Source organism: Tursiops truncatus, chromosome 13 (genome assembly GCF_011762595.2).
Source record: "Tursiops truncatus isolate mTurTru1 chromosome 13, mTurTru1.mat.Y, whole genome shotgun sequence".
NCBI lineage: Eukaryota > Metazoa > Chordata > Mammalia > Artiodactyla > Delphinidae > Tursiops > Tursiops truncatus.
The window spans coordinates 23,476,491-23,498,690 of NC_047046.1; the positions used below are offsets into that span (position 1 = coordinate 23,476,491).

The window sequence follows — 22,200 nt, forward strand, 5'->3', positions numbered from 1 at the left end:
CCCAGGATTGGTTGGCGCCATGGCGCGGGGCGGGACCCGCGGGGCTGCTGGCGCGGCTGGACGGGCGGCGCTTGCAGAATCCCGGGGACGGTTGCTGAGCGGGCTTGGCATCCCGGTGGCGGCGCCTTCCGCCTGACCGCTCCTAATCCATCTGTTGGATCCCGAACGACCTAAGCTGAGCCCGTGCCGGGCGGGCGGGCCGGACTAAGAGGTGGGTGTGCGGACCTCCGGGCGGCAGCAGGATCCCCGACGGGTCCGAGGGTGGAACCCGGATAGGTGGACTCCCAGGGTTATGGGACTCCTGAACCTGGGAGCCCCCACCCATCCACAGGGGCTCTAACCCATGCGATAAAGTTCTGAGGCCTGGGGAAAAGACGCTCACGGACCTCCAGGAGGCTCTACGACCCTCAGGGGTGCTAGTCTGTGGGGGCAGAAACCCTGAGGAAGCTCCTACGTTCCTCTGAGACCCCTCGCAATCTTCGGGGACCTCACACTGTGTGACAGGGAGCCATGGAACTGGAGTGGAGCAGCGGCAGGAATCCCTGAGGAGAAAGAGACTTCCCTGGGAGTCCTAGATTCTGCGTTAGGGACCCCTGCCCCTCAGAAGACATGGGGGAACTCAGAGTGTCCACAGAACCCAAGTCTGGTGATTGCTAAGTGAAGGACCCCAGCAGAGGGCGGCTGGGAGGTTGCTACCTGTCCGAGCCTACAAGGATGGGAAAAGCAAGCAGCGACTTGAACAGGCAGAGTCCGAAGAACCCCAACTGTGTGGACTAGGACCTTCCCCAGACCCATTCACTGGATGGGATGACTCGACAAGTGACTGGGGAGGGGGAAGGGATGACTGCGTGATGAATCAACAGGAGCGGGGGCAATCCAGGGGCCATTTCAGTCACCATACATTAACTAAGCACCTACGGTGTGTCACGCTGCGGGCCCTCAAATTCCAGAAAGATATTAGGGCTGCAGGGGGAAGGAAAGAGCTACACTGGGAGGCTGGGTCAGGATTTAGGGGGCCATTTTGATAGGCAGTGATAGAGCAAGAAGGAGTGTCCTGAGCCCCTGAGGGCACTTTGGAAGGGGACTTCAGAAGCTAGAGGTGGCCAAGATTAAATCCATTCCCTGCCCTCTGGGTCTTAGGGATCCTCCTTCCCCCATGACAATCCTCTGGTCCTCTCCAATCCTGTTTGCCTAAGTCCAGAAGCTGGACGGATCAGTTTCTGAAGGCTCTTCCAGCTGAATTGAATTCTAAGTGTGTGAACTGGCAGGAGGAGCGGGGTGCCTGGACACCTGGCTTCATGAGGTCAGGGCAGTTGGCATCAGGGGGAGGGCGGGAAGGGGAGGAGTGGAGAGGGGTGTGTACAGAGGGCTGTCCTCAAGAATTAGAAGACAGAATGTTACCTCCAATGGCTTAAGTTACCTGGGGGAATGAGAGTGGCAAAGGCAGCAAGGACTTGGATATGGGTTTAGCCCATAGCCAGAGGCTGAGCTTTTGGGGTGAGTGGGGGCTGGGCAGGCCCTGGGGATGGGTGGGTGGGGCAGGAAGCTGTGGAGTGTGGTGGGCACCCCCTGGTGGTGAGCACAGCTTGGGTGGGCCTTACTGGGCCCTGGCTTCACAATCCAGGTCCCTACCCTCCCTGTTTGATGCTTAGATATGGCAAGGGCCCAGCTTAGGCCACTCAGCAAGCTAGCAGTCCAGCTGGCTGGACTGGAACCAGGGACTCCTACTCTTGGTTTGTTGAGTTTTCCAGCACACTACCCTAGGGCAGAGGGCACCTCCCAGCCAGGAGTCACATCACAGATAAGGATCAAACACCAATGGATAATCATGGCTTAGAGGGGGAAACTGAGGCACAAAGCCCAAGTGCCTGTGGTTTCTAGAGGCCCCAGAAGGCCTGATTCATGTCTGTCCCCTGCAGAATTCCCTGAGCTGGTGTCAGCTGCCAAAGGCACTGGGGAACTCACCAGGAGGCGACGGACGGAGCTAGGGGCCAGCAAGATGGCGGACGAAACATTAGCTGGGCTGGATGAGGGAGCCTTGCGGAAGCTGGTAAGTGGTTCCATTATCCCTACTATGAGGACAGACAAGACAGGCCAGAGAGGCAGGGCCTGTCCAGGATACCTCTCAGCTGACAAGAGGAGGTGATGGGGGAGGGCGCAGGAGAAGGGCTCCGGGGAACAGGGCTGGGGCCTGTTCCGCGTGGCCGATGCAGAGGCCTTGGTGGCATGTGCTTGTCCATGCCAGGTGCTGAGGCCTTGTTCCTCCCAGCCCCCCACTGCCACCACCTGTTTAAATAGTAACTGGTAAGGACTCACCCATGTGCAGTCACAGGTGTGGGGAGGCTGGATTTGCCTCTCTCAAGCAACAGCCTGGGCAGTACCCACCCCTGGAGGCTGGCCCAATGATAACAGTAGCAGCAATGATTAATAAGCCAGGGCACAGCAGGGAGCAGTCTGGGCGCTAAGCACACCATCTCACAGAATGGTTACAGTAGCTCCAAGAGCCAGGAGGACACTGAGGCTCAGACAGGTGAAGTCACCTGCCCAACGGCACCCAGCTCGGAAAAGGGTGTGCCAGGATCCAAACAAACCCCAAAAGGGGTCATGGGGGACCAAGAGACCTGGATAAGTCAAGTCCAAAAGAGCCCATAGAGAGAGACAGGCCTTGGGGACCCTTATGAACACTGTGACATCTAATCTGTCATTTTTCCCACTCTGAGCCTCAGTTTCTTTATCTGTAAAATGGGAGGTGGGGGGAATGTGTGTGAACATAATATCTAGGTCCTACAGTTGGCATGGGGATGGAATGAGGCATGGGCCCAGATCTTGGCATGGAAGAAGGATGGGCCCACTCTATCCCCTTTCCCCAGCTTCTTCTTGAAGCCCGCCCTCCCCCCCAACACACATATCATGCACAGAGAGGATGTGGGGCAATATAGCAGGGCAGGCATGTGCCCACCAGCAAGGGCAGGGTGCACTGGAACTGGAAGAGGGGCCAGAGCTCCGCCCCCCAGCCCCTGACCCTTGTCCAGCGGGTAAATTAAAGATTTACCTTCCCTGGGAGAAGGCAAATGACCCACCCCACCCCCATACCATTCCTCTGGAGGCAGGGGCTGGAGCCAGCTAGCTCAGCCCAGTCACTGGGCAGTGCCCAGCCACTGCCATCATCTACCCAAGGCACTCGGCCTCTGTGTCCTCGGACAGCACCTTAGACTTTGGGTGTCTGCCACCGCCACAGGCGCTGTGTGCAGCCTGAGGGAGATGGGTTTCCAAAGGGTCCCACCACGTCAGCTCGACCTCCCATCAGGCAGTCAGAATCCTAATGTGGGTAGTGGAGAGAAAGCCAGGCCTTTGCTCATCCCCTTCTCTAGGGGTCCACTCTGAGGCTCAGGGTTCTCCAGCCGCCACCCCCCACCCCATGCGGGTTTGGGTGCTGGAAAAGGGTTTCAGAGAAGCCGGAGCATTGGCTGTAGTCCGCCCTCCCCCAACCCCGGCCCCCTCCCTGGGAAAGGACTAGCAAGGCCCCGCCCCTCGTCTCGGGACCCCGGAGGTCTTTCCCATTTCGGGACCGGGGTCCTCCACCGCCGGGCGCCCGCCATTACTGCGCCCCAGCGCTGCCGAGGGTCCCGCCCCGGGCGCCGGCCTCCTGGCAGGAACTGAGGCGTCCGGAGCCGGGTTCCTCCCCGCGGGGCCGGGCCTTATAAGGGAAAGCTGACCCGAGCCCCAGCGTCCGGCCGATCTGGGGACCCGGGGACCGGCTCCCAACCTCGGCTCCTGCACATTCCTGCGAACAGGGAGGGGGGCTGTGCGGGATGGAGACACCTGGGGACACGAGCACCACGTGCTCCTCCGCCACATATAGGGACGCCCTCCGCCTCGGTCCCGAGTTCGAGATCGAGCTCTGACACTCACTAGCTGGGTGACCTGTGAACCTGGGTTTCCTCTCTGTAATCGGGGATGTTAAAGCAGGCGGAACCTGGGCGGCTTCCTGTCCTGCTGGCTCCTGGCTGGGCGCCTTGCACCGGGCTGCGTGGGAGAGGCGTGGGCGGTGCAGGCGGCTGCGGTCGCGGGGCCCGCGGGCCTTCAGCGCCCCCTGGCTAGGCCACGCTTCACTGCCGGCCGGTCCCCCATCGGTCAACTGGAGGAGCTGGGACTGAGCGAATGCCTGGAAAATCTCCTCCGTAGTGCTGGTGGGGAGATTGAGGCCCAGGAAGACGCCGGGGCCTGTCAGACGCCCCCAGCAGCGAGGGTACAAAGTACCCGGAGGCCCGGCCCCCCGGGAAGAGGAAGCACCCTCTTTCCTCCCAGGAGAATTTCACTGGGCAGTTTCGGAAACCCCCCCATCTCCTTCCCTTTCCCCCAGTGGACAATGGCGCTTTGTACTTCCTTCCCTCCCAACAACAGCCCCCTCCACTCAGGATGGTGGGGCCTGAGAGGACGGGGAACGCAGGACACACATCAGGGACACTGTGGGCGGACCTTTGTCTCCAGGCCCAAAGGGAAGGGTCATGCGGGAGGGTGACCAGTGGGATGAGGTTGTCCATTCCACAGCCCTGCCCCACCCACTCGGGGGATCAGACAGAGGCTCCCATTTTCCAGAGGGGGACACTGAGGCTCCCAGGGGTTGCAGAAGTGACCAAGTTCCCACATCAGGCTTTTTTCAGGGAGGAGAACCCCATCTCTGGAGCCCAGGGGGTTGGGAAGGGACACACAGGAGACAAAGGGCTAGTCATTGCATCTCTGAGCCTCTTTACCCTCTGCACAGGAGGGTCTGGACCAGCTGTCCCCTCAAGCCCGGAATCTCCTAGTGTACCACGGAGGGCTCTGGGCCTGAGTCAAGGCCAGGACTGAGGGTGGGAAGGTGAGCCTTCTCCACCCCCCCACATGATAGGCCCCCTTAAGCCCCAGGGCCTCTCTAGTCCAGGCTGGAAGGGTCCCCAATATAGTACAAGGATCTTCAAGGTACCCACCATAGCAGACAGACCCCAGCCACAGAGATATCCTCAGCCCAGGGAAAGCCCTGGAGTCATGGAAACCTGGGTTCAAATCCTGGCTCAGGTCACTTGACCATAAGCAAATCACTTCCCCCTGAGCCTCAGTTTCCTCATCTGTCAAATGGGAGTAATAAATTGCCTAGGGTTTCTGTGAAGTTAGGACAAGTAAGGGGCTCAGCACAGGATCCAGCACATGGTTTCTCAGTATATGTTACAGATGCCTCTGGGTATCTTGTCCTCACTTGCCCTCACTTCTCTCTCTCCCATCCTGACTGGTTGGAACCAACCATACATAGCTCCGCAAGGTGAGGGGGGGACCCCAAGTCACTGCCCCCATCCTCACCCACTGCCCTAAAGGGAGGCCATTGTCCCGTCTGACAAATGAGATGTTAACCAAGACCAGGGATGTTAAGGATATGATCCTGACCACCCAGCCAGGACTGGATTGGGGCTGGAGCCAGCTGGGGGTCCTGGCTTGAGCCTTCCGGGAGCCCTCCCATATCTCCTCAGGAATGTGAAGACTGAAGGCTCCCTGGAGGGCTCTGTCACTTGTCTCTACCCTCTTAAGACTGGGACAAGTGAGCTCATGGCTAAGCTGGGCCAGCCCACACTCCCTGCTGAAACCTTTCCCCCTCCCACCAGGCTCCCCTGTAGATCAGGAAGGAATGATGGGAGAAGAGTCTAAAAAGGAAGGGAGTAGAGGGTTCCTGGGCCTACCCCTGAATGATTTGGGGGTGGGGGCGGAGGAAATCACTTTGCCTATACTTGCTCCCACCTGGCGCACACCCACACTGGAGGCTTATCTCTGCCATTATCTTCCTGGGGGCCCTGGGCCTGTCCTCTCTCCCTTGAGCCACAGAGGCTCTGTAGGGGGTAGAGGAGTGAGGGGGGCAACAGGATTGGCTGACTGCCCAGAGAAGGTGCCCTTTCCTGGACCTGGTTAGACCAGCCACCCCCAATTTCCCAGGGAGTGACAGGCTAAGAAGCTGGTGGGAGCACCTGTCCCCCATGGATGCCCTCTCTAGGGCCCTGGGTGGACCCTAGTGCACCCAGGGGTGTTGGCCCTCCCACTCTGAGCCCCGGCCCCTTTGCCCCTTCAGTAGTGGCTAGAGCAGGACCAGTGCAGAGAGAACAACAGCCCCCAGCCAGGCAGGGAGCTATGACTCCTGAGGGCCTGCCCCTGCCTCAGTTTCCCCATCTGTCCAGTGTGGACGAGGCTGCCACCCATCAGCAGGGCTGTGGTACTTTGGGAGTCTCTCATGCTTACAGCTAGATTCCAGCAGCCCAATCACCCTTCCCTCCCCAGGGACACTGTTAGGGGCCCATAGGATGGCCTCCCTCCTACTGCCACGACTCCCTGGTTCTTGGGGGTTTGATGAAGGGCTCTAAGAGGCAGGAGTTGAGTCACAGGAATGAGCGCCTGACTTGGCATCTGGCACAGGTGGGTGGTTGCTGGCTGCCCACTCTGTGAATCTTAGTCCACGGTGGGGTGTCCAGAAGCCCTCGCTGCATGATCTGAGTCTCCCCCTGAGACCAAGTTTGGGTGGGCAGGCAGGCACATGACAGGCTTGGGGCAGAGGGAATGGAGACAGACCACTCATTGTGCCCCAGGCCAAGCCGTGGGCGGCCAGTGCCCGCCCTCCGTCCCTGGCAGCCAAAATGACCTGCCCCTCACCACCCCTTGCCCTGCAGCTGGAGGTCACAGCAGATCTAGCAGAGCGGCGGCGCATCCGCTCAGCCATCCGGGAGCTGCAGCGGCAGGAGCTGGAGCGCGAGGAGGAGGCCCTGGCATCCAAGCGCTTCCGTGCCGAGCGGCAGGACAACAAGGAGAACTGGCTGCAGTGAGTGGCGAGGGGTTGGACATGCAGGTGGGGCTGAATGTGCCAGGGCTCAGCTCGTGTTGTGCAGGCAGGCATGAGCCATGTGTCTGCTGCCCATCTGGGTGTGCAAATGGCAGCGCAGGCATGCATTTGGAGTACACAGGGATGTTGGTGGGCACGGACCACATGCCGGTCATGGTGTCCTGGCCACGCCCATGTGATATTAGCACTCAGGTCCATGGGCGTGCATGTGCCAGCGTGTAGCCAGAGGGTGTGCACAGCTACCTGCCCCTCTGCCAAGGTTCCAGGTACCCTGTCCTGGCCTCTGCCCTCAGCCCACATCCTCTATGACCTGGCCCTGGCAATGGAGGTTATAGTCATGGTGTCCCTGCAGCTCTCAGCAGCGGAAGGCTGAGCAGCAGGCTGCTCTGGCACGGCTGGCAGGACGGCTGGAGTCCATGAGTGATGTGGAGGAGCTGACCACACTGGTGAGGCCTGGGCCAGGGCAGGGGATGGGGGCAGGGCAGGTGAAGACCTGGACTCCACATACCCGTGGCCCACCCCTCACCTACAGCTGCGAGGCGCTGCTGAGTACGAGGAACGCAAGCTGATCCGAGCCGCCATCCGCCGTGTACGGGCCCAGGAGATTGAGGGTACGTGCCCTGCCCTGGCCCCACCCCTGCCCTGCTGCATGCTGCCCCCAGCAACGCCTCACCCTGACCCCCTGCCACTCACCTGACACTTCTCCCTTTCCCTCCAGCCGCCACATTGGCTGGAAGGTTGTGCAGCGGGCGTCCCAGCAGTGGCTCAAGAGAGGACAGCAAGGGGCGGGCAGCACACAGGCTGGACCGGTGTGAGGTAAGGGGTGTGGGCAAGGTCCTGTGCTCATGGACGCCAGCAGCACAGAGCGCCTATGTGTCTTTGCTAGATTGGTACTTAACTGAGGGGGCCCCCAGCTTGTGTTTGGGGGACAGTGGGACTCTGTCAGGCCTCTGCCCACTCTCCCAGGCAACTTCTAGTCACATGTCTCCACTCCAGAGTTTGTCTCTACCCAGGCCTCCCCCGCAAAACCAGCTTGTCTACACTGCTCCCAGGTTCCTGACTGTCACTCATTACCACCCTGTTGACCTCCCTGCTGGCCTCCCCGCTTCCACACCTACCTTCCATCCCCACACTGGCCATCCAGCCTCCACTCAGCAGACAGAGGGATCTCCCTAAAATGAAAATCAGACCCTGGTACTTGCCCAGCTTAAACCATCTGAGGCTGCCCCTCCCCCTCCATACAGCCCAGTTCCTTACCTTGGCTTATCAGGTCCTGCTGTCAGGGGCCAGTGTCGGCTCTGTTCTCCAGGGAGTGTGGGTGAGAGGTCGGGTCGTGCAGGTTCCCTAAGTGGCCAGCAGAGGCCGCTGGGTCCCTGGTCCTGGCAGGACTACCCACTAACCCCATAATTAACCAGGCAGAGGCCAGGGGTCAGGGGCCTCCACGCCAGAAATTGATTAAGTCTGGGAGTCCCCAGCAGGTCTCCTGCTGTCCCCAACCCCTGCCATTAGGATCTGGTCATCTCTGAACTGCCCTTGACTAGGCAGTGCCAAGAGGTTGGGAAGTGGGGATCAAAGACGGCCCATGGTGTGCCAGTGACCGTGCTTGTGCAGATGTGCCTGCAGGAAACCGTGTCCAGCCCCTCTGCTTTGCATGCCCTGCCCTGGGTGCCTGCCAGCCTGGAGAGCCTTGGCCACATCCTGTGGGTCTCCCACGGGTCTCCCGCAGGTGCCAAAGCCAGAGGAACAGGAGCAGCAGGCAGAGGTCCCAGAGCCAACTCCAACCCCCAATGGCACCAGCCATGACGTGACGACAGTGACACTACTGCTTCGGGCCCCACCTGGGGGCACACTCAGCTCACCTGCCTCAGCCGGCAGTTCACCCACCACTACCTCTCCTGAGCCTCCACTGGAGCCTGCCGAGGCCCCACGCCCTGCCACTGAGGCTCTGGGTGGCCCCAAGCCACCTCCCAGCCCGCCCAGGGCTGCCAGCCCTGAGCCCCAGGAGCCTCCAGCCACCCCCAGCACGGAGGGGCAGGTGGTCAACAAGGTGAGTCTAGATGAGGGACAGGGATGCTAGGCAGGTGAGCTCCCCAGTCTGGGAGTCAGGCCCTGCCCATGCCGTGTCTCCCCTGCAGCTCCTGCCTGGCCCCACAGAGCCCCCTGCTGCTGATGGCCCTACCAAAGGTCCCTCCGACACAAAGAGAGCAGGTAGGGTTCCAGCAGAGATAGCTAGGGGCATCTGCCTCCCTGGGCCTCCCCTTCCCTGCCTGGAAAATGGGTTCTTGTGCCTAGATGGCTCCAGTGCCCCTCAGGTCCAGGCAGGCTCTGACACTCCTCCCACTGCTCCTGAGGTGTCCCCACCCCTCCCCACCCCCCCACTCCCGCACCCATGGCCAGAGGCCTCCCTGCAGCCTTGAAAGGCAACAGGCCTCAGGCACATTCTTTTCCCCAATAAGGGAGTGCGCCCATCTCCCAGCTGGAGCCGTGGGCAGTGCTGGCCAGGGGGGTGTCCACCATCCCCATCAGCAGGGAGAATCTGGGCATCCTTCCTCCAGCCCAAGCCTAGCCCCAGCCCCCAGGAGTGTCCAAGTTATCCCGGGGTCGGGGAAGGAGGGGCCTGTAAGAGAGACGCAGCTGAGTGGGGAGGCTAGGAGCTGTGGGAGGTGCAGGATGGTCTGGGGAGGCTGGGGAGGTTGAGGTGCAGGAAGGGGTTGGGAAGCTGAGGAGGTGTGGAAGAGAGGACTATGAGAGGTGGACCCCACCATCCACTCTCCTCTCTCTGCGCCCACATGGCTGCCACCGCCTTCCCATGTTGCCAGACCTGGCTGGCCCTCGCCCCTGCCAACGCTCCCTGTCTGTGCTGAGCCCCCGCCAGCCAGTCCAGAACCGAGGTACTGCCAGTTCCCACAACCCCGGGCTCTGGGCAGTCCCTGTCCCATCCAACCACTGACAGCCCTCCTGTCCCTTCTAGAGCCCACCCCCCTTGCCAGCGGACCTTCCCTGTTCCAGCGGGCTGGCTCCGTACGGGACCGTGTGCGCAAGTTCACATCCGATTCTCCTATGGCTGCTGGGCTCCAGGAAGGCCCACTCCGGGCAGCCCTAGGTCCCTCGACCCCTGCAAGGCTCCCAGGCTCCTCCCACATCAGCACCACCCCTGCCTCCTCCTCCAGGGGCCCCTCCTCACGGGGCCCCAGTGACACCTCCTCCCAGTTCAACAAGGATCAGCGAGGAACAGCCCGGCCCCTGGCCCAACTTCAGAGCTGCCCCAGGGAGGAGGGCCCCAGGGGGCGGGGCTTGGCTGTCAGGCCCCTTGAAAACAGAGCAGGGGGGCCCATGGCCCGCTCAGAGGCGCCCAGTGCCCCGCTAGCCGTGGCCGTGGGCACTGCTGAGCCAGGGGCCAATATGAAGACCACATTCACCATCGAGATCAAGGATGGCCGGGGCCAGGCCTCCACGGGCCGGGTGCTGCTGCCCACAGGCAACCAGAGGGCAGGTAGGCCTCCCCGCTGCCTCCCCACTACTGGGGATGACTGCCTGCAGCCACCCAGCTCTGCACATAGGACAGATGCTGTGGTCAGGGCTCAGGGTGTCTCCAGAGGGTGCACTGGGCGCCATCAACCTGGACTGGAATTACCCTCACCCCACCTGATCCTGACCATAGTCCTTCTCCCTATCCAGAACTGATGCTGGGGCTGCGGGCGCCCCCCACCCTCCTTAGCACCAGCAGTGGGGGCAAGAGCACCATCACGCATATCAGCAGCCCTGGGAACCTGGCTCGGCTGGGCAGTGTCACTCACGTCACCAGCTTCAGCCATGCCTCCCCTGGTAGCCGAGGAGGCTGCAGCATTAAGGTGAGCCCTTCCTCACCCCACCAGCCTCACCATCAGCCGCCTCATGTAGACTGCTTCAGGGTGCAGGGCTCTCAGGGCTCCTCTGCTCTGCTCTTCCCCTACAGCACACACAGGAAACTGAGGCCCACAGAGAGAAGGTGACCACAGTCCACAGACAGTTGGTGGCAGAGCTAAGGCCAGACCCCCACCTATCAGCCACTAGACATGTCAGAAGCTCACTCTGTACTGGCCTTAAGCTTCCCACATGATGATCTCTGGTCCTTACTCCAGAATTGGTCGGTTCATTCCTCGTGAACAGATGGGACAACTGAGGCTCAGAGAAGGGTAATAAGGGCTTGCCCCCCTCTTCCTGTAGCAGCCCCAGTGGCCCTGCTCCCAGCCTATACTGAACCTCAGCCCCAAGGTGCAGAGCCGTTCATCTGCTCATCCAAGATCAGCCTGGCCCGTTAGGAGATTGGAGATTAGTGATTACCATCTGCGTCAACATCTCGGGGTGGGGTGGGGGCCTGGGCAGAAGCACTGAGGGGGGACAGGCGAGGGGGTGCCAGTCAGGTGAGGCAGCAGCCTAGCAGGTGCCACGGGAACTGAATCTGCCGCACCCTTCCATTATTCATTCTGGAGCCCGGGATCAGCTGGCTGGGAGCTCAGCCTGGGAAGGGTTCCCCAGCGGGCCGCCCAGCTGCCCAGGTAATGGCCTCTGTGCTGTTCCAGGGGCTGAATGGGACTTTGAGGTGAAATGGCTAGAGCCAGCTTTGGGCTTTCTCAAGGGTGATAGGGAGAGGGTGGGGGCAGGAAAGCACCCTTCACCTCACAGAGCAGGACCTAACTGCTCTCTGCCAAGGGAGTGAGGAGAGGGTGGCTGAGGCCCTTGGGGTGGATGGGAGGTGCCACAGGGAGCGCCAGGTATGACCACCTACTTGCCTCAGTTTCCCCAGCCAGAACCAAGGGGAGGCAAATCGTGTGCCTGTAATGCACTTGCTCAGAGTCTGTGGTTGGATCTGAGCACCAGAGGCAGGCAGAGGACATTTATCTCAGGGATAAGGCACTTGCTACTACAGATTGCTTGAAGTCCCGCCTCTCTGTGCCTCCATTGCCCCCATCGGTTCAAAGCTTTCTAAAACAGCATGGCATGAGGGCAGAGGACGCAGGCTCTGGAGTCTGGCAGACTGGGTCCTCACGGCTAATGCACGTGGTGGCCCAGACAGGCCCATGCCTTACTCCCTGCCTCAGTTTCCCCACCTATGGGGCATGGGGCCCCGGCCTCGGCAGTCCTTCAGAACCTGTGCAGACTTGCTGTACTGCCAGTCTGTGATCTCTGCAGGGCCAGGGCCAGGCCTGGCGGTCCGCCTGCTTGGGCAGGCCACCCCTCCCCCACTGCCCCCTCCAGAGGGAGCCCAGAATAGGTTTCTATTTGGGCTACAGCCCCAGCTGGCAGGTGGCGGGCTGGGAGGCCAGCAGGGGCGGGGCAGGCCCACTGCCCTTGCCTTCGCCCTCAGGCCAGCTGCAAAGACTGACTCTGCCAGACAGAAGCAGCAGTCCCTACCACTGCCCCCTTCGTCACCCCACCATAGAGCCCCCACCATCACCATGCCGGGGGTACCGGGGCCCAGGTCTGAGCTGGCCGCAGCCCTCGAGGAGAGATTGGGCCGGGCGTTGGAGGAGCTGCGGGCAGTGGCGGAGGCAGGCCGGGCGGCAGTGACCCAGGCAGCTGAGGCAGCTACCTCGGCCGTGGAGCCGGTGGCCCGGGCAGCTGAAGAGCTGCGGGCGGAGACAGCAGCGCTGAGCCGGCGGCTGGATGCGCTGGGCAGGCAGGTGGAGGTGCTGAGCCTGCGGTTGGGGGTCCCACTTGTGCCTGACCTTGAGCCCGAGCTGGAGCCCAGTGAGCTGCTCCTGGCCGCTGCGGACCCTGAGGCCCTCTTCCAGGCGGCCGAGGATGCTGGGACCCCTGTGGCCCACCCGCCTGCCTTCAGCACCCGCCGCCGCTCCTCTGCAAGCCCTGCCCACAGCGGCAGTCTCGTAAGTCCTTACGGGCTGCAGGGAGGCGGGTGGTTTTGAGCCAGGCTCTGCCTCTGCTCAGTGACCCTAGGTGGCCTACCACCTTCTCTGAGCCTCAGTTTACCTATCTGTACAGGGGACTGGGGCACTAGCGCTCCAAGACTGAGGCGAGATGGTGCCAGGCTCCTGGCCCTGAGGCACACGTGGCGGCTGCCCTGGCAGCCCCTGGCCGGGGCCCAGCCTCCAGCCCCACCCCCACTCCCTGCCCCTGCCAGGCCGAGCCTCCCTGAAGCAGCTGCCACCTCGGCTCTCCTTACTCTTACAGCAAACAGAGAGGCCCTGCCAGGAGGGGAGGGGCTCTGATAGTTGGGCTGGGGGCTTGTCTGCAAGGGGCTGGGAAGATGCCCTGGGAGGGGTGGGGGGCTAGATTGGGGTTGGAGGCCCCTTAGGGGGTGATTCATGCTAGGGGGTGTGGGGAGCAGGGGCGAGCTTCAGAGAGGACTTGGCTCTGGGCAGCCCCGGTCAGACACCTGGTCAGGAGCCTATGGGCCCTGGTTCAGCTCCCTTGGTGTGTTGAGGGCGGGCATGTGCTTGCTGCCTGGGCACTGGCCCAGGAGGACCCAGGCTTTGGGAGCAGGCAGGACAGAGCACAGCCTGCCTGGGAGGGGGCTGGGAATGAAGCCGCAGAAGGAACTCAGATTCAGGAGTTAGGCTAGCTTCAGCTCAGATCCCAGTCTGCATCACACTTATAGAAGGACTGTGGGCAAGTCATGCAGCTACCCTGAGCCTCAGTTTTCCCTTCTGTTAAATAGGGACAGTAAAATACCTAGTGTTTATACAGTGCTCACCACTGAATGGAAATCACCATTATTGCCTCCCTTAATTTATTAAGACAGTTCTGGGTACATGGGAAGCCCTACAACAAGGTTCTCAGTACCTCTTCTGTGAGCCTGACATCAACATGGTCATCCTTGGGCAGGCAGTCCAGCTGGCTAGCGGTATTTCAAAGGCTGTGCCAGAAGCCCCAGGGCCTGGCCCCCTGTACTTTGGGGCATGGTTGGTTTCATTTACACCCCTGCTTAAAGTCCATGCCCTCTCCGCACCACACAGATGGAGCCAGAACCAGCAGAGCCCCCCTCTGCAGCAGTGGAGGTGGCCAATGGCGCCGAGCAGACCCGCGTGGACAAAGCACCAGAGAGGCGGAGCCCTCTGAGCACCGAGGAGCTGATGACCATTGAGGATGAGAGTGTCCTGGACAAGATGGTATGGCCAGATCTGGTGGACTGGGGTTTGGCAGGGGCCAGGGCCAGCAGGCACCAGATAGGCAATGACAGGGACTCTGTCTGCAGCTGGATCAAACTACGGACTTTGAGGAGCGGAAGCTCATCCGGGCTGCGCTACGTGAGCTCCGACAAAGGAAGAGAGGTAGAGAGCCCCATGCCTCCCCCTAGATCCAGCTGCTCCCCTCATTGGGGTACATTTGTGGACACTCCAGCTCAGTAACGCCCTCCCCACCTTCTTCTCTAGACTCAGCTTCTCCTTTTCTAGACCCAGCTCTTCCCTTGCCTCCTTTCCCCAGATCCAGCTGCTCCGTTCCCTAGCTGCTTCTCTCCCGCTTCCTAGACCGAGAACCAGCTTCTCTTCTCCTTCCTAGGCCCAGTTACTCTCTCCCCCAGCTACTCCTCCTTGCTTCTCCAAGTTCTGTCAAGTACTCCTTCCCTGAATCCAGATACTCCTTCTCCCAGCTGCTTCTCTCTCCTCAAGGTCCACCGATGACCACCTTAGCCTCTGCTTCCTCCCTGCTTCCCCTTCCCTGAACACAGCTACTTCCTCCCCAGACCCAGCTATTCCTTCTTCCAGATTCTAGATTCATTTGCTTCTCCAGATACTCTCAATTACTCCCTCTCTGGATCTAGCTGCTTCCTGCAGGGCCCACGGATGGCCACCCAGCCTCTATGCCCACCCACCTGCTTCTTCTTTAGGCCCAGTTACCCGCTTTGTCAGCTTCTCTCCCAACTACCCTTTCCCTGGATCGAATTGCTTCTCAGATACCTACAATCACTCCATCCGTGGATTTAGATATTTCTTCCTCTAGCTGCTCTTCTCCCTGCTAAGACCTATTTGAAGGCCTGCTCAGCTACTGCCCTCACTCAGCTTCTCCTTCCCTGGCCTCTGCTGCTTCCTCCCTAGATGGAGATACTCCCTCCGGACTCAGCTTCTCATTCCCACAGAAACTCCCTTCTTGGACCCAAATACTTTCCCTTTGAGTTCAACTATTCCATGTCCCCTTGTTTCTGAGTGCACCACACCCCGCCATTCCCTCCCAAGTTATAGCTACCCCCTCACCCCCAGCTACTCCTAGAGAGGACCGTTGTCCCCTGTGTCTTCAGTATTGCTAACAAGTTGCCCTCCACCCCATCTGTGTGCCCCGTGTGCCTGTGCATATGTGCTTTGTGGGCGATGGCGGCCTTCTGGGCATGCGTGGGGCATTCCCCGCCCAGACCAGCGGGACAAGGAACGGGAACGGCGGCTGCAAGAGACACGGGCCCGCCCAGGGGAGGGCCGTGGCAACACGGCCACCAAGACCACCACGCGACACAGCCAACAGACAGCCGATGGCTCAGCTGTCAGCACTGTCACCAAGACCGAGCGGCTCGTCCACTCCAGTAAGGGGCTGAGCAGAGATCAGGGCTCAGGGTGGGAACATGTCTACCTTGCTGGACCCTGTGCCCCTCACACCCTTCCTCTCATCCCTGCCCCCGCAGATGATGGCAGACGGACGGCCCGCACCACCACGGTGGAGTCGAGTTTTGTGAGGCGCTCAGAGAGTAAGGCCGCCTGGCATCTTCTCATGCCTGCCTGCCAGCCCACCTTCCTCAAACTCTCTCCGAACTTCCATCTGTGTGTCTCTCTGTCCAGCCGTCACTTTCTCTTCTCTGCCTGTGGCTACCTCTATCCCTCTACCAACCTCCCGCCCCATCTCCCACATCCAGCCCAGGACCTCACCCTGCTCCCCTTCCCCTTTCTTGCAGATGGTGGTGGCAGCACCATGATGCAAACTAAGACCTTTTCCTCTTCATCATCCAAGAAGATGGGCAGGTGAGCACAGGTACCCACTCCCAGACCATGGAGGAGTCAGTGTCTCAGGGGACCTCACTGCACACCCATTCTACAAGAGGGGACACAGCCGGGGGGGGCAGAGTGGGAGTCAAACCACTCCTGCTTGCCTTGCCATCTCACCTAATTCTCAACCGCACCATGGGGGAGGCCAGAGATTTGCTCGGGGTCTTAGAGAAGCCTCCCCACCACACTGAGCTGCTGGTGGCACTGCCACTTCCCAGTGTCTACAGACCATGTCCCATGTCACAGAGCATCTTTACATCTTAGCCCCATGAAGGTGGGATACACCCGATGTTATAGAGCATTTTGGGGCAGGTAGGATCAGAATTCAGGCTGGGAACCAGAGGGGTCCAGGAACTCTGAGTCAGAGACTTATATTCAAGTCCTTGCGCTGCCCCCCATGCTCTCTGAAATCTAAGGCCAAAGGCCTCTGTTTCCTCATCTTCAGTGGAAGTGGTAAGAGCCCCTCCATACTCTTGTGAAGTTTAAAATGACACATAGAAAAGGCTCAATAGACACTAGCTATTATTATTATTACCATTACTGTTATCACATTGGTTGTCATTATTAGTTGATAGGGCCCAGAATCTAAGCTCACCTGTAACCTGACGATACAATGAGCCTTCGCAGAAAACTCCCCAGGGTCCAAGTCTGTTGAAAAGAGCTTGGCTCCCATTTTCTTGTCGTTTGAGCCTCAGTCTACTCTTCTGTAAAATGGATGTGATGAGAGCACCTCCCTTGCTGGCCGGCGTTGCCGGTGGTGAAGATACCGTAAGAGAGTAGGATCTGGAGTGTGACAAGGCCCCTCCCTTGACTCGTGGGGATCGAGGCTCAGGAGCGGCCCTCCCCGGCCCTAACAGTGGCATACCCACCCCTCAGTATCTTCGACCGAGAGGATGAAGCCAGCCCGCGGCCCGGCAGCCTAGCGGCGCTGGAGAAACTCCAGGCAGAGAAGAAGAAAGAGCTGATGAAGGCGCAGAGCCTGCCCAAGACCTCGGCCTCCCAGGCGCGTAAGGCCATGATTGAGAAGCTGGAGAAGGAAGGCACCGCTTGGTGAGCAGCAGTTGGCGGGGCGGGGCCGCACGGGGCGGGGTCTGGGCTGTGGTGGGCGGGGCCAGAGACGAGAAGGGAGCGGCTGGAGCTGTGGGGGGCGGGGCCTGAAGGTAAAGAAGGCGGGGCTGGGGCCTACTCGGTGGGCCGATGGAAGAGGCGCCCCTTGTAACCCCGCTCCCGACACCACCCCCACAGCAGCTCTGGCGGACCCCGCGCAGCTGTGCAGCGCTCCACCAGCTTCGGTGTCCCCAATGCCAACAGCATCAAGCAGATGTTGCTGGACTGGTGCCGAGCCAAGACACGTGGCTACGAGGTGAGCTCTGTGAGACCAGGTGGCCAGGCGAGGGCCTCCTCACCCTCACAAGGCCCCAACTGCAGCTGTACCCTTCACAGCCACCATGTCTGGCAGAGAAGATGGGAATTCCTCTTCTGGGATGAAACAGGCTCAAAGGACACATAACATGCCCTACATTCCAGGATAAGTGATTAAGGGGCAGGGCCTAATGAGGGCCCTTGGATGGTGGGCACAGTTCAGGGCCAGACCCCACCCTTAGAGTCCCCTCCTCATTGTTCTGTCAGAGGCACTGGGTAGATTTCTGTACATAAGGGAAGGAGTGATGAGGGCATGACCATGGCCTTAGCTGGGTGGTGCTGCGCCTCTTGGTCACTCTGTCCCCCTAAGCAACAGACACGGGAGTTAACAAACTGAGTTGGAGTAGGCTACCTACTGTGCAACTTTGAGCAAGCTACAGGGCCTCTCTGAGCTCAGTTTCCCTAGATCTGGATTACCAAAACACTGGAGGATGAGGACTTCCCCAGTGGTCCAGTGGTTAAGACTCTGGTTAAGACTTCCACTGCAGGGGGCATGGGTTTGATCCCTGATTGGGGAAGTTCTGCATGCATGCCTCATGGTGTGGTTAAAAAACAAAACAAACAAAATACTGGAAGGTGGAGGACATAGAGAGCTGACCAGTCTTCCCACTACCCATAGCATGTGGACATCCAGAACTTCTCCTCGAGTTGGAGTGACGGGATGGCCTTCTGTGCCCTGGTGCACAACTTCTTCCCTGAAGCCTTCGATTATGGGCAGCTCAGCCCACAGAACCGGCGCCAGAACTTCGAGGTGGCCTTCTCATCCGCTGAGTAAGTGTGGGTCCCAGCCCTGCTGTTGTCAGCTGGGCGTCTGGGGCTGGGCATCTGGGCCGGGCCCAGCTGCCCTGAGGCCCCCTGGAGCTGGTCAGCTGCACTGTCATTCAGTGGCTGAGACCCCCTTCCCCAGAAAGCCCCCATCCTCTTCCACCCCACCCACCTGTTGCTGAATGTGCCAGGTGCCCACCGGAACGAAGGAGCCAGAGGCCCGCCTACCAGCCCAGGCCAAGGCCCATCAGGTGGCCCTGTCCATATCCCCTCCATTCTCCCTCTGCCCCCTTCTCCCTCTATCTCTCCCTTTCTCTGTCTTGCTCTCCTCCCACTATCACCAGAGCTTCCTGCTCCCACGGGATCCCGGCTGGAGATTCCAAAAGGAGGATCCTGGCCCGGGCACCGTGCCCGCCCAGCCTATATAGGTGTTGCCAGAGGCTTATATAGGACATCAGCAAGCCCTCCACTTTGGAATCGTTGCCCCATCTGCTCACCTCACCCTCATCACCCTCCTCCATCTGTCTTTCTCTATCTTTCTCTTTCTGATTTCCCCCCGGATTTCTTCCTCTTTCTCCTCCCTCCACCTCCTCTCACGCCTCCCTCACCCCCCCTCCCTGGGGCACGGCCCTCCTCTCCAACCTCAGCACCAACGCCATCGCCCCCACCCCTTGTTCCCTCCCGCTTGCCCCGAGAGTTCTCTGCACCTGTGACTGATCTGGCCCCCCACCCCTGTCTGCATTGCACACCATTAGTGATGGGTAGTGAGCGGCACGTCCACAAAGGGGAGGGGGCATGCGGGGGGCTGGCAGACTGCAGCACTGAGAACGTAACTGAACTCATGTCTCTGTGTGTGTATGTGTGTGTCTCTCTGTTCTCCTCCCCTCTCTCTTTTCTGCCTCTTCCCCTGCTGCCCCGCTCGGGCCCCGCCGCCCTGCCCCTTCCCGGCCCCCTACCCTCCCCAGGACCCATGCGGACTGCCCGCAGCTCCTGGACACAGAGGACATGGTGCGGCTTCGAGAGCCTGACTGGAAGTGCGTGTACACGTACATCCAGGAGTTCTACCGCTGTCTGGTCCAGAAGGGGCTGGTAAAAACCAAAAAGTCCTAACCCCTGCTGGGGTCCCACGGTGAGGAATGCCGCCTTGCTCCCCTGTCCCATTACGCTGCCCCGCTGGAATCTGCTCAGTGGGGCACAAAGGAAAGCCAGGGAAATGGCAGGAGTGGGGGTGGGGAAGCAGGGGGACCCTGAGAAGAGCCAGAAGGAGCCAGGCACGGCCTTATCTTCTGTTCAGGACCTCACAGGCAAGGCTATTCTCCTCAATGGGCAGTGATGAGCCAGGTGGGCAGGACTGAGATGGAGGAAGCCCAGGAGGCCATGGGATCCCCGGGGAGACACCCGACCCAGCTGGCAGGTCCAGGACAGCTCTCAAAAAAGTGCAAACTAAGCTGGCATCTGAATGACAAGTTCAGGCTTAAGGAGAGGGAGTCCCAGGCAGAGGGATCAGCCAGTGCACAGGGGTGGGGTCGAGGGAGGTGGAGGGCATGGCACACCCAGGAAGGGAAGGAAGGTTATTTAGTCTGGATGTGAGGGGGAGGAAGGGGTCACAGTCAGGAGTCTGAACTTCCTTCTGAGGACAACAAGAGTTATAAAAGGTTTTCAAACAGAGAAGGGATATATGTGGTCTGGTAGCATTGAAGAACAATCCTTGAGTGAGGCCTGGATGAGGGATGGGGAGGGGAGGGGATGGACTAGACAGTTAGAGAAGCTTAAGCGGAGGGGTGGGGTTTTTGATGGACCCACTGGGGAGGGAGAATGAGGGTCAGGGAAGCCTCCCAGGCCTCCAGTTTGTGCACTGGGAAGTTGGGGGTGCCATGCTCCAAGTTGAGGAGCTCAGGCGTGAGGCCAGTTTAACAGGAAGTTATTTCTGGTGGGAGTCCTGGATCCCCAAGCCAGCTGTGGCATTTCCTGTCTGGTCATCTCACCTCAGGGCCACAGTAGAGAATTCAGATCCTGCACTAACTGCCCATTACAGACCAGGAGCTCAGAGGAGAGAGGTGGGCTCAGAGCGTGCCAGGGGTTGTTAGGTCAGAGCTAGGGCCAAAAACTGGAACTCCAGACTCCCCACCTTGTGGCTGTTTTCCTTGCCCCATCACTTTTCCCACCCATTTTGTAGGGAGAAGAAAAGACGAAGGCCCAGAGGGAGAAAGGGGATTGCCTAAAGTAATGTGAATCAGGGACAGAGCTAGCAGTGCACTCAGATGCCCCTTGGGGCCTGGAGCCATTGTGGGGGGCAGCCCACACGTGCACACATATACTCGGAGAAGCTGTGCAGGTGAGGGAAAGATGGGCTTGGTGCTGTCTCCAGGTCATATATGGACTTAGGAGCTGCTGCCCAGCAGGCCAGCCTGGAGGGAATGGGGCCCAGTCCGGCCCTGTTCCAGTTGGAAAGTGTGACTCAGCCGTGCTGTTGCTCGAATTGCCTGGTGTTTGGCCTGTCACTGGGGCAGCAGGAGCCCTGAGCCGTGAGCCCCGGTGTAAACAATGGCTTTATAAGGTCTCCAGGGAAGACACCAGAGATGGGAGGGAGCTTCACTTTGGGAGAGGCCAGGATCCCTGGGGAGATAGCCACAGCTGGAAGAAGCTGCAAAGAGAGGCCGCCTCTTCACCATAGTACAACTGAAACAAGCTGGGGCAGAGACAACCTCAAGGGCACATAGCACCTCAACAAGAGAGTCAGAAACCTCTCACTCATCCTAGGTGCTTCCAAGGACTCAAATGAAGCAAAGAATGACTATACTATTGCAGAAAAATGGGGAAACTGAGACACGGGGCAGGGTTTTCTCTAGCTTCCACAGCTGGCCAGGAGTAGAGCCTTGACAGAAACAGGTCTCCTGCTTCCCAGGCTTCTTCCCCAAAGGAGTCCTGGTGAGCTGAGAGTAGGCCCCAGCCCTTACATTGTTTGACATTGAAGGTCTGACCTTGAAGGCACAAGATGGAAGGTAGTCCTGGGCCCTTGGGTGTCTTGGGAACAGGAGCAATTCCTGCCCTCATGCCTTCCTTGCCAAAGGAAACTCACTTAACAACATTGACAGTGCTAACTGTCATATATATGCCAGGCATGGCACATGGGAGGGAGCAAGTCCTGCCCCTGAATGTGATGTAGTTGGTCCAGTTCGTATTGATTGGGACACTCATCTGCTTCCCCTGCTCTACCCAAGTGGGTAATAAGAGTTAAAGAACTGTCTCTCAGACATACACACACACCTCCCTGGCCACCATCTCACACAGCAGGGATGTCCCTTGAGGCAGATGGGGGTTCTCAGGCTGCTCTGCAGGAGGTACCAAGCCAGGGAGCTGGCAGATAATCCTGGGCCCAGAGGGTCACTGGAGTGGGTCCTGGGTGCAGGGAAAGATTTGAGGCCCCTTGGGTACAACGGCCCAACTGAGAGGCTTGTGCCAGCTGGAGTGTGCCATTGAGGGTGAGAAGGAGGCGGCCCTCCAGAGAGAAGTGGGTGGGGTCTGGAGTGAGGACCTCCCCCGGGCTAGGGGTTGAGACCCCAACCCTGCGCTGGGTCTGCTGCGCCTGGGCGCAGGGATGGGGCAAGGATCTCCTCCTTAATCTCCACATGCCTTGGCCTTGCTCCCCACAGAGGTGCCTCCAGGCTTGGGTGGCTGGGGCCTGGGGCTTCTGCCTTCCTAGAAGGCTTTTCCCCCATTCAGTCGATCAGGAGTCGAGTTTATGGAAGACCAGCGGGCTGCGGCGTTGTAAAGACCTCTGGGTAGAGGGTCGCCGCAAGAGTCGGGGCCGGCACTGACAACCACCCCCGTGCCCCCCTCCCCGCAGGATGCTGGTGGACTGCGTACCCCTCGTGGAGGTGGAGGACATGATGATCATGGGCAAGAAGCCCGACCCCAAGTGCGTTTTCACCTACGTGCAGTCGCTCTACAACCACCTGCGGCGCCACGAGCTGCGCCTGCGCGGCAAGAATGTCTAGCTTCCCCACCGCCCGCAAGGCCGCAGCGGCAAGCTGCCCCCACCATCCAGGCACCGTCCCCTCCCTGTGCGCCTGCCCACCGCTGCCCTGTCTGTCGCGACACCTTTCCACGCATACACACACAGCGTTTTGATAAATTATTGGTTTTCAACGACCCTGATTCCTCTCTGCCTCCCTTGGGGGGCTGAAT

General features: G+C 59.9%; 1 protein-coding gene across 14 annotated transcripts; it reads left to right on the forward strand.

Annotated features, from left to right (window-relative positions):
- The first annotated feature begins 53 nt into the window (after positions 1–53).
- Positions 54–22,164, forward strand: SMTN (smoothelin). 14 transcript variants are annotated; one of them, XM_033837214.2, is made up of 21 exons: positions 54–211; positions 1,920–2,050; positions 6,687–6,835; positions 7,209–7,302; positions 7,389–7,467; positions 7,575–7,672; positions 8,583–8,903; positions 8,992–9,064; positions 9,676–9,747; positions 9,828–10,349; positions 10,535–10,707; positions 13,813–13,965; positions 14,052–14,127; positions 15,204–15,368; positions 15,468–15,530; positions 15,735–15,801; positions 16,702–16,875; positions 17,071–17,188; positions 17,867–18,018; positions 18,978–19,141; positions 21,860–21,998. In XM_033837214.2, exons 2-20 carry the CDS (start codon positions 2,000–2,002, stop codon positions 19,120–19,122), a joined length of 2,745 nt encoding a protein of 914 aa, XP_033693105.1. In that variant the 5' UTR covers positions 54–211; positions 1,920–1,999; the 3' UTR covers positions 19,123–19,141; positions 21,860–21,998. The 14 variants fall into 14 exon arrangements, with proteins under 14 accessions (XP_033693105.1, XP_073646408.1, XP_033693102.1 ...); XM_073790307.1 differs by lacking the exon at positions 18,978–19,141 and having other exon boundaries at positions 21,860–22,164; XM_033837211.2 differs by having other exon boundaries at positions 15,468–15,801.
- The last annotated feature ends 36 nt before the right edge of the window (positions 22,165–22,200 follow it).

Bases quoted from the DNA above. Each gene is read 5' to 3' on its own strand.
- SMTN (XM_073790303.1), top strand. From the start codon at position 2,000: ATGGCGGACGAAACATTAGCTGGGCTGGATGAGGGAGCCTTGCGGAAG. The intron at 7,673-8,582 runs GTAAGGGGTGTG...GGTCTCCCGCAG, and splicing joins ACAGGCTGGACCGGTGTGAG to GTGCCAAAGCCAGAGGAACA. The intron at 15,802-16,701 runs GTGAGCACAGGT...CCCACCCCTCAG, and splicing joins TCATCCAAGAAGATGGGCAG to TATCTTCGACCGAGAGGATG.